General features: G+C 35.2%; 1 protein-coding gene across 5 annotated transcripts in view; it reads left to right on the top strand.

The window, feature by feature from the left end:
• HERC4 (HECT and RLD domain containing E3 ubiquitin protein ligase 4) overlaps nt 1-11,509 on the top strand; it is a 34,010-nt gene that overhangs the window by 6,359 nt on the left and 16,142 nt on the right. For all 5 annotated transcript variants that reach the window (XM_080597480.1, XM_080597482.1, XM_080597478.1 and 2 more), the window contains exons 5-12: nt 210-286; nt 2,474-2,695; nt 4,141-4,232; nt 6,727-6,857; nt 7,882-8,042; nt 8,449-8,525; nt 10,555-10,679; nt 11,207-11,266. In XM_080597480.1, the coding sequence (XP_080453606.1) occupies nt 210-286; nt 2,474-2,695; nt 4,141-4,232; nt 6,727-6,857; nt 7,882-8,042; nt 8,449-8,525; nt 10,555-10,679; nt 11,207-11,266 (945 nt within the window). The remainder of the gene's footprint in view (nt 1-209; nt 287-2,473; nt 2,696-4,140; nt 4,233-6,726; nt 6,858-7,881; nt 8,043-8,448; nt 8,526-10,554; nt 10,680-11,206; nt 11,267-11,509) is intronic.

Below are 11,509 nucleotides of genomic sequence, written 5' to 3'. Positions count from 1 at the left end.
ACAACTTGTCATTAGATGTATTAGCAAAGAAGCAGTTTTGACTTAAGACTTTGCTAAATAGCTGTAATTAAAGTTAGAATATTTAAATTAGTTTCATATATACTTCAGTGGAAAGGATGCACTTGCTTTATGTTACCCTTTGGTGTGACTTTATATTTCATGCCATGACCTAGTAGCTTAATTCCTTCTCTGTTTTCTTATCCCAATAGAAATATTAAAAGCTTATCAGAGATCCAAATTGTGCAAGTTGCTTGTGGTTATTATCACTCACTTGCACTCTCAAAAGGTAAGCAAGATTCTTCTGAAGTTTTGTGTAGTTTCTTAGCTGGGGATTCTGAAGTTTTCAACATTTCACTTCACTGAAACTTGAATTTAAAAAGTAAATTTACAAACAAAGGTAGTGTTGGTTATTCTGCTTTCTTTTTTCTTGTGCTTTTTTTTTTTTTTTAACAACATCTTGCTTTCAGGTAATTTCCTTTTTTAATTCATCATTGTTTCTCTCCTTGTTCCATCTCTTTCATCCTGCTAGCATACTACTTTGTCACTAGTCTTTTATTCTAGCCTGTAACTTCAAATTATTGAGGCTTGCAGGCAATGACTTCCTCATCTGCTTTTCTATTGCAAAGCCTCTATTTTTTTGGTAATTCTACAGTTAAAATAAAATGTCCCCTTATAACCCACATTTTGAAAGTTCTAAGCGTGTCCTCAAAACTTTTAGGGGGGCTCTGAGAATGTACTTATTTGGCCTCACTTGTTTGTGTAACAAATACAGCTCTCTGGAAATGAAGACAAATGTGAATTTAAACTTGCTTTGTGTTTGTTTTTACTGCAACAAAATAGAGTTGTGGCCAAAACTTGCTTTGAAAGTGGGTGCTGAACAGGGTGAATTTCCACCATGGAAACAGAGCATTAAGGGAAAAAAAAAATTAAACACAGAAAAAACAAGTAATGTCTGACAGTGTTTCTTAACAACCTGGGGTAGAATACAAACTACATAAACTTGGGTGATGTATTAATTGTATGCTGATTTTTTTAAAATAAAATTTATACCGATACGTGCCTTGATTGAGCACATAACTTTTTAAAGTAGGCTTGTATTGAGGGTTTTCTGTGCCATTCTGTATTTGCTGGCATCTTTGCCCCTTATAAACAAGTGAGATTCCTTTGTTTTCAGGATATGTAGACTGAGATATTAAAATAACGCTTTGCCTGAATTAAGAGCAGCAGTATAACGTGTTCAGTAACAGAATTGTACTTCTAAGTGTTGTGCTGCTCAAAGGTGCAAATTTAATAGGACTTTGTCATTTAAAAATCACTGTGTTTTAATACTTTAAAGCTTTGCGTATAGCATTCCTGAAGAGTCCTATTACTAATTCATAGGTTTGCAGCTGCATGTTTCAGTTTGTCACGTTATTGTATTTTGCTTTTTTCTTCTGGTTTTGAGAGAACATGCAGAAATATTTACAGAGTATCAAGGTCAATCACAGTTATGGCCTTAAAATAGACCCACACAGGGAGGAAAATGATGTGAATTTCCTTCATTTGACCAGCTTGAGTGGGGACTTTGTGGTATTTTCAGTTCTGTGGGATATTGATCAGACAGATTAGTTCATCTGATTAGATTATAAATATGATTGGCATAGGATTTCTTTGGTGTTAAGAAGATTGTTTTTGCATTGAGGGATTTTTTTTTGTAAATAAATACAGTTTGGACGACCTGTATCTCAGGAGATGGATCTCCTCGCTTTCTATCTTGATAAATGCTTGAATTGAAAAAGTGGAGATAGAAGGGACATAGGTAGCAATACTGTTTGAAACAAATTACATCAGCAAAAGCAAAGCATCTTTGTGATTAGCTGTTCACCTTAGGATAGTAAATACCTTGATAAAACATTGGTTGTTCATTAAAACATTTTATTTGGGAGGTAATATAAATAAATAGCTCTCTGAATTGTGAGTCTTCAAAATACATTTTTTTTTCTTTATAAGACATTAAATAGCTTTATAAACTTTGTGCTTCATCTGTCATATTTTTAATACAATATTTTAAAATCTAATTGTATGTGGAAAAATAAGTATGTTACCTTAAATGGGGCTTGTGTCTGGAAATGGGAAGTTTCTGCATGTCCATTATGCAACTTTGACAAGATCTCTGCATAAAAATAGGTACAGTAGTGGAACTCTCAATTGGAGAGCATTTTGCTTTGTAATAACCAAGCACAATTTATCTGGCATTGTTGAAACAGGCAAGTTAAGAGTAGAAAGTGATTTCAATATTTGGGTTGAACACCTGCAAATTACAGAATGCTTAGCTTCAAAAGTGAATGAGTCTGTTCAGTGATTTGTGTGCATTGTTAAATCCAAAAATATTTGAAGAGTAACTGTCTAACCTCACTTCTAGTTTCTCTTACAGTAAATAAACTTTATAGAATTAAATGATATTGATTGTACTTATTGTTATCTTTTTAAACAGGAAGTGAAGTGTTTTCCTGGGGACAAAATAAATATGGCCAGCTGGGCTTAGGTTATGAGTATAAAAAGCAAAACTCCCCACATGTGATTAAATCTCTGCTGGGAATCCCTTTTGCACAGATTGCAGCAGGAGGAGCTCATAGTTTTGTATTAACTCTTTCTGGAGCAATTTTTGGATGGGGACGAAACAAATTTGGGCAGCTGGGTCTTAATGATGACAATGGTAAGTAAAACTTCATGCTGAAGGTCTTGGTTTGTGAATCGAAAGATATCGGTATTCTTAGAAAAGGAGCAGACAAAACAAACCTTTGTTGAATATTTTCTGATAGTGCCAATGTCATGTGAGTTTATATAAGGAGGGCAGAGTTTCACCCCCAGCTATTTTGTAGTGAAAGTTTGGACAGCATTATGTTGAAATTCTAGCTGGCTTGGCTTTTTTTCTTTCCCTCTTCTAGATTTTTCTGACTTAGGCTTTTTGAGTGGGATTGAATTAAGATACTATGCAGTAGCTACAGTTTGAATTGGGTTTTAGGTAGATTTAACTGCTGGGCAAAAACAGTGAAGTACTGAAACTATTTGATTGTCCTTAAAATATTTAAGATGTCTTCGTAGTTTATTCCCACTATACAGATACTGTCCTTTCTCAGGCCACTTCTGAAAATAGTTCATAATTTTCAGCTACTTCCAAAATTTCCTCCATTATAATGCCAATACTCAATAATAATAAAAAAAGTAGACAAAGGTTTGTTTCTTTGTTAGTTGTATTACATTACATATACGCCATCAGGGCACAGGGCTCCAAGATGGAAGTATATGATGCCAGATTCCCTCAATATACAGTTCATTATTCAAAAATCTACATCTGATTTCAGGAATTCATGCTTTATCACTGATTCCTTGTTCTCAACACCCTTTAAAATCAGAAAAAATACATCGCAGTTAAAATGTGTATCTGAATTCACGCTTTAAATCTGGGTGCAGTCATGTAACAAGAAAATTACACATTCTTTATCTGATGTTTTTCCCATGAAATTTGATTTAATGGGAATTTTTGGTTGCTTCTATATTCTCTTTGGAAAAGTGTATGGCCCCAATTTTGTATACAGCATCACTTTTCACTAAAATCCATTTTTTTTTCTGATGTCTGTATAGGGTCTTTTTCAGACAAGTGTACCTGACGAATTTTTAGGCATTAGCATTAACATTCAGGAAATACGGCGTTTGTGCAACTGGGTGACAAAGTTGATTTGTTGCCACACTAGAGGGAAGTTAGTTGTGCCTCCTAACCATTCAGTGTTCCATTCTGTTATACCTTTAATAATATTGAACTGTGACCAACTGATACTAATTTGTTGGAAAGCTTTACAGTTGTGAAGCTCATAAACACCTCAAAACATGTTACTTTTTTTCTTTTCTCATGGCCAATGGCAGGTACTAGTGAAACTGAGGCTCTTTGCTAAAAAGTACATTAGTATAGTAGTTCTTTGTTTTTCTGTAGTAGCTCTTTTGTCTAAAAGTAGTATAAACCCTGTCACAGCGATTGCATTCTGTTGACAATTGTAAAATGCTTGTTTGGTTGGAACCAAATAAGAATGAATAGGCAAGACTATTTGTTTTTGTTTTTTTGTTTTCAAAAAAAGCAATCTATTGCTGTATTAAACCTCTCAGACAGGTATGTTCCTACCCTGCTGAAGTCACTGAGAACTCAGAAGGTTGTTCATATTTGTTGTGGAGAAGATCATACTGCTGCCCTTACAAAGGTATAATATTTAAAGATATGTTTATACTTTGATTTTGAATGTTTTCAGGAGAAGATGCTACCTGATTAGGAAATAACAAACAAAATTCCACTTAAAATTTCTTCAAAGTTTATTGGAGGAAATTGAGGAAGACTGGAAGAATGGTTAAATATTTGGAAAAAAACTTACCAAATACAAGAAATCTTTCTGTAGTTTTAGATTTTTGTCAGATATAGTAAAGGTGAGCACACAAAATAAAGCATTTTTGATAAGACAGTGCATGTTACATTATTAAAATTGTGCAGGTATTGAAATTTATATTAGAATATACTAAAGAGATAGCTGTTTTCTGAGTGTAATGCCTCTAGCATTGTTTTTATCACTGATCAGGCCAAGTTAATTTCAAATTTAAATTACACGCCAGAAGGATTGGGGTGTGTGTGGTTGTTGGGAGGTACTGAATTGCAATTTGCTGCTTATGTCCTATTGGCGAACAGACAGAAGAGATTGAAGATTTACTAATCTACTAGAATTATATCGTGAGGTTCTATGGAAAGTTAGTCATTTATTTTAAGGCCATTTTTGGAAAAAAAGAAGCATATATTCTGTGTGAGTGTGACATTTTATATATATATATATGTATATATGTAAGAATCAATCAAAGTAGTTGGAAAGTTTAAATGTGCCAAGTTGCTGTGTATATGTAACTGTCGGCTAAATGCATAATCTGCAGTCTCATGTTTGTTTAAGGTTTGGATGCTTTAAGGAGGAACATAGAATGTAATGCTAGAGCTCTTTCTTATACTCATGTTAGTGATGGATAGTGCTTTTCAAGCATCAAGTGATAAGTACCCTAATTTTGTTGTGGGTAAAATACACATCTTTTAAATGATTGACTCCTCTGCCTTCCTGTGTTCCGATACTTGAATTCAACCTCAACATTTAGGTATAAATCAGTAAGTATTAATGTTCGGATGTTTCATTTTGTTCATCACTCTTGATAAAATGTGTCAATTTATAAACAATGTTTTGAACTTGTAAATAGCAATAGACAAGTATTCTGACCAATTGAGATCTGGACGTGACTAAATATTCATTTATCTTCTGAGTCTGTATTCAGAACTTTGTTGTAGAAGGTGTTGGAATTTTTGAAGTAACTATTTTTCAGTTTTTTCTCTGAAGAAAAAAAATCTGTATTTACTCTCCTGAAGAATGTACGCTTTTTAATGTATGTTTGAATTTTTAAACTGCAACAAATGAAAGTTTTGAGGAGTCTGGTTTGTCTAAGTATGGCCATACCTTTGTTGCTTATACAACCTTAATTGTCTATAGTGGAAGGAGAAAACTGTTCACAAACAATTACTTGTCATAAAATATTCTCTTGCTTTGACTGGAAAAGATGTAGCAACTTTGCAGTCATGAAATGGATATTTATGTATTGTGTAAGGTTATGGAAATATAGAATGTAAAGAATTATATTCTGTATGTTTTCTGCTTTTTAATATAGGGAAGTTAACTTCAAACTTGCTTTGATGGACTCAATTAAGATATTGAATTTACTGTAAATTGTATGATTTTATGTTACCCATTTATATAGGTCCATTTTTCCCTTTCATGATAGGCCTTTCAGAACCAGGGGTCTTGATAAATCTTCTGTAGACAGTACTGTGTGTGAGTGAGCATTTTTCAATTCCTTCTCAAACTTGGAAAAACCTGTCACCGTTTGTTATCCTGATTCAGTGAATGAGGCTGTTGTTTTTTCTCAGTGGATGCTGCCATTTTAATGATGATTTCCAGCAGAGGTCCAGTCTGATGCAGAGTAGAACTGAAAGAAAGAGCTTTACAATTTCAAAGCATTTCAAAATGGAAAGTTTCAAAGTTGTTGTAATGTAAGTTGTATAATTTATGAAAATGGTTCTGATTTAATATTCATTATTAAAGTTTTTGGTTAATTTATTGATAAATGAATCAAAAACACTTCTAAAAATGACTTGCCTTACAACAAGAGTGAATTTTTCTGGTTTGTCCTTTCAAATAATGAAGCTGGCTATTTCAGTCATACTCTGCATCATCTGTCTGAGGAGGGCAGCTTCCTGTTTGGTAATTGTTTTCAAATTTCTATTCAAGATTTAAAAGCCAAAGTATACTTTTTAACAGTAAGAATTTATGTACCATTAGAGTTCATCAAGAGAACTGAACAAGAGAAAAAAACCCAAGGATTAGTATCTTGTAATAACACAAGTTAATGACAGGACTCCATTGTATGCTAGTATGGAAAGTGCAAGAATAAGGTTTAACATGAATAAGGTAATTCTTGATAGCTATGCCATGTTTTCATAACTGCAGTTACTTTGTGAGCCTTCTGCGTCTCAGGACCCTCTTGAACAAATTTTTCTGTGTTTTTCCCTGCAATTCCAAAATTATCAGACAAGGTAATTTATTAAGCCCCTGTTTCTGATAATTTTCTTGTTCCAAGATATACTATTATTTTAATCCACATAATTTGTTTGTTTAGGAAGGTGGGGTTTTTACATTTGGAGCTGGAGGCTATGGTCAGTTGGGTCATAACTCTACCAGCCATGAGATAAACCCAAGGAAAGTTTTTGAACTTATGGGAAGTGTTGTCACGCAAATCACTTGTGGCAGGTAAGGTCTATTCTGTGCTAGTGCTATGAATCTTATAAATTACTTGCTTTGTATAAAACTTCACATATATTCTAATATGAAGTGGATTTTTTCCTTAACCTTGGTGGTTAGGGAAGATGAGATAAATAAGGACTCTAAATACCTTTAGCTAGTGACATTACTGGGGTTTTAAAAACATTCGGTAGAAGAACTGAAGGATGTTACACTGAGAGTTCTGATTCTCTACACTGAAAATGTTAATAATATGGTGCTGTTTATTGCTGTCACTTCATCATTCCCTATTAAAGAATGAGGGTGTGTGGGGAGATACTCTCACTTCACTGAGGATAAATAAAATTTGGAAACATACATCATTTAAAAAAAATCTGTAAAACTGTACTGTACTTCAGTTCCTAATGTTGTTTGTTTGTTTATTTATTTTAATAATATATTATTAATAATAGCACCCAAGAAATTTGGAAAAATTATCAGTGCAGATGAAAATGTCCTTGTCCAAAGAACTGCATTCTAAGACAAAATGGGGGAGACAACATAATTTTTGAAGATATGGGCATATCTTGTTATTTGGGTTAAAAAACACATTATGTAGTCCTTTCTGCATTTTGGTTGACACTAATTGGACCTATTCCCTTTTATTAGTTTATGTGAACTCAATACTGGTTCTTCCCAGAAGGATGATAGGGGAGGGGACATCTGAAATTGAAATGAAGAAAAGGGGATGCAGCCAGTCTGGTAGAAACTGCAAATTTCGCAATGTCCAGAGATACGCGCTAAAGGTCAGACTGTGGATAGGCAGGGGTTCAAGGCAAAACCTGGCATCTCAATTTCCTGAATGTTTCCATGAAAACGGAATGTTGTGTATTGCACTGTCACTTGAAGTATTGCCATTGCCAATCAAGATGTGGAGTTTGTGATGAGACCTTTAACAGAGTTTTTAACAATTAACAAAATTCTTAGATTGCATAAAGCACGTTATGGTGCTTATGTTTTTGTTTTTTTTTTTCTTTTTTTTTTTTTCCACTAGACAGCACACTACTGCATTTGTTCCTTCATCTGGAAGAATTTATTCTTTTGGACTTGGAGGTAATGGGCAATTAGGTACGGGAACAACCAGTAACAGGAAAAGTCCCTTCACAGTAAAAGGAAACTGGCTTCCTTACAGTACTCAGTGCCTGATACCCACAGGTAAGCAATACCTGGTGGATTCACTCTTTCTATTCCTGTTCCTTTTAAAGTGTTTCTTGGCTCTTGAGATTTCAACTGAACATGGAATATAATCACTTCCTTCCACACAGTTTGTTTTCACTGTGCTCTAATTCACTGAAGTTCATTTCTGCTGTAAGAAATACTTGCAACAATTTCTTGCTTTGCGGTTGGGGTAGGTGCTTTGTTAGCACTGGAGCTAACACTTAAAGCTGTTAGTGTTTACCTCCGTTAAAGATAGTTTTAATTATTGCATTGCCAAGATCTGCCCAGAGCAAGGTTACGTAATGAAGGAACCATTTCCTAATCGAGTATGTTGATTGCAGTGTCTTGAGTGTTTCTCAAATCCACATTTTCAGTTGACTTTTTTTTTTTATTCTTATTGCAGATAGTGAGCAGTATTACTGTGTAAAGAGAATTTTCTCTGGTGGGGACCAAAGCTTTGCACACTACTTTTATCCACAGGTAATACATCAAATATACTTTAGAACCAAGCTGAATTTATTTTGTTCTGATGTGTTTTAAGAGATATTTCATATTGAAGATGCAGAAGTATGCTGTAAAATTTTAAACTGTGGAAGCACAAGACATTGCATCAATCAGCAATGACAAGACTTGGGTCCAGTCTATTGAGTGTCAGCTGTCAGTGAGCTAATGAAGCTTTTTCACACAGGCTTTTTTCCTGAGTCATGAATGCATGCCCTTCTTTCCTTTTTAAAGAATCAGAGCGATTGAGGTTGGAAGGGACCTCTGGAGGTCATCTCGTCCAACCCCCCTGCTTAAGCAGGGCCACCCACAACAGGTTGCCCAGCACCATGTCCAGGTGGCTTTTGAATATCTCCAAGGAGGGAGAATTCACAACTGTTCTGGGCAGCCTGTGCCAGCACTCAGTCAAAAGCACCTTTTCCTTTGAAAAAGGAAAAGCCCAGAGCTCTTCTTCCCTGCCCAATAATGGTGAGGTGGGAGTGTGACGGAAAGGAAATGCTCTTGGACAGTGACATGGGAGGAAAGAACAAGGTGAAGATATATGTCTGGATTCACATAGAAGCTATTTTCAAATAATAGCCCAGCAGATTTTAGACCACAGGGATTAGTGAAGCAGGAATGAATTGAAAATGGGGGGTGAAAAAGTGATGACACAAAGGGAATCAGTAAAGGTTTAGGGGGAAACATGTTTGTTGCCAAGAAAAACTGGGGTCAGGCAACCCTGTGCTCCCACAGCTTATTCTGCTTGTGAAAAATTTTTTTTTTTCTATTTTCCCCCTCTTAATTCTGATTGAGTTTTGGTATCTATTTCTGTATTTAATAGAAGCTTGTTTAACAAGTGTACACTGGAAAAACTAACAGGTAGTGTAGGATCAAAACTTTTCTATTAAAATTCCACTCATGAAAAAAAATTACTGTGCAAATTTCATTATCAAAGTAGATTGTGACTGACTAATTGAGGTAAACTTAAGACTATGAATGCAGTTATTGTGGTTTGTTCTGTACAAAAAGTGTTAGCAATAGATGGACTTTGATGATGCATAAGCATCCTTTTTAGAACTCCTTAGTTTGCTAATTTGCATTCTTTCAAAGCTACGTGAGTACTGTACTCCTGGGACTTGGGTGTCCTTGCCAGCTAAGGGGTCTCAGCAGGCAAAAATCTGTTTTTTTTACAGTTAGTTTTTGGGCAGGTCTGTTCCCTGAATTGTTTCACTGTGATGCTTCTGCTGGACTCAAGGAAAATAGCAAGAGCATTTCTTGTTCTGATCCTCCCTTTCTGAGGATTGGGATCAGAAGTATTGATTTTTGGCAACAGCTAGTCATCGTTACACTGAGTCAGCTATGTTGTGAAGAGCATGTCCTCGGGAGAAATGTCGTCTTTTACTAGTTTAACCTTATTTTTGGTGCTGTTTGCCACCTCTTTTTGAATCAGTGCTCTTACTCATAAAGGTTTTCTTGCTTCTATTCCTGTTTTGTGTTAGAAATCTCACTGTAATTCATTCAGTTTGAGCAGCACATCAAAATGCAGCTTGTATGATAATGCAGTAAACATTCAGAGAAACGTGATTCATTCTCAGAAGAGTCTGATGGATATGGGGTGGGAGAGCAGCTGTCTGAAAAATTGAATGGGTCCTTTTCTGGATGCTCACAGCCTGGCGGTGAGCTTAGTGGCTGACAGTGACCAGAGAATAAACATGTTTGCTACTCTTGTCTAAAGCTTGTTTAGCGTTCATCTCCTAGAAAAGTGCTTGTATGTTTAGGGTGTTTACCATGAATCTTGTGGTGTGAATTAACACACTAATCTGGATGGTTTTAGTTTATCATAGCTTACTTTGCTTTCATAGCAAGTGGGGAACTGCTAGAATATAGTAAATTGTTTCTTGGGCTTGTTTCAAATAATAGTCTGGGTAGGCAAATTGTTAATGAAGAGAAAAAGATCTTAGCCACAGGACTGTTTTTCTGGAAATTGGTTTAATGTGCCTGATTCATTGTTTTCTTTACAATTTAGAACATGGTGCCGCCAGATGATTTCAGGTATCCTGATGTTTTGAAGCAGATCTGGACTGTGAATGAAACATTTATTCAGAGATTGCTGACTTTCCCATCTGGAAGACTTCCTGTAGAGATCGCTAAGTAAGTATTGTAGAGGAAATAAGTTGTCTTCAGTAATTTTATATATGATTTGGGCGTGAATGTGGTTTTGTACATACATAGCAAGAGTAATCTTAATTACTGCTTTTATTACGTACAGAGCTTTTGTTGTGCTTTCATTGTCATGCTTGTCATGTAATTTATCTCCTTTGCTCTGTCTCATCTCTGTCACAGTTTAGGTCACTGCTCCATAAAAGATTAAGTATTTAGTTGCACTTTGAAAAATAATAGTGTGTGTAAAGGAATATGAGAATAACTCAGAATATTGCTGCTATCTTACTAAAGGAGGATGCAAAGAAATTAAAAACAAACTGCAAGTCTCTTGTTTTTAGCTGCCTTAAGCGTTGAGTCTTGAAAGGAGGTTTTACGGGATGTTGTTTGGTCATATTCAAGTTAGAGTTAGGTCTTATGTACTATGTTACTTATGAAGGATTAAATACATTAATTTTATAGAAGATGCTAATTTGTAAAAAGAAGTGTAACTTCTTCTTTCATGTGAACAATTTCAGTGAAATTGATGGAACATTCTCCTCAGCTGGGTGCCTCAATGGGAGCTTTTTGGCTTTGAGGTAGGTGGTCAGGCTTTTAAACAAGTATTCCTGTGAACAGAAGAATTAATGGTGGCTATCTTCCTAGTGTCTCTTGTTTCAACTATGACACCTTCCCACCATTTTCCCTTCTTAGTAGTACTCTGATGCTTTCAGTTTAACGTTATAGCTCCTTTGCTACATGTAGTTTGTCAGCTGGCCCAAGTGCAGTATGTCTTCTGCCAGTTCTTAGAAGTGTGTGCCACCTGGCTGCTGCCATTTAAG

This window comes from Anser brachyrhynchus (genome assembly GCF_964034855.1).
Source record: "Anser brachyrhynchus genome assembly, chromosome: 6".
Taxonomy (NCBI): Eukaryota; Metazoa; Chordata; class Aves; order Anseriformes; family Anatidae; genus Anser; species Anser brachyrhynchus.
The sequence above is the reverse complement of the archived record's forward strand: the minus strand, read 5'-3'. Positions and strand labels throughout refer to the sequence as shown.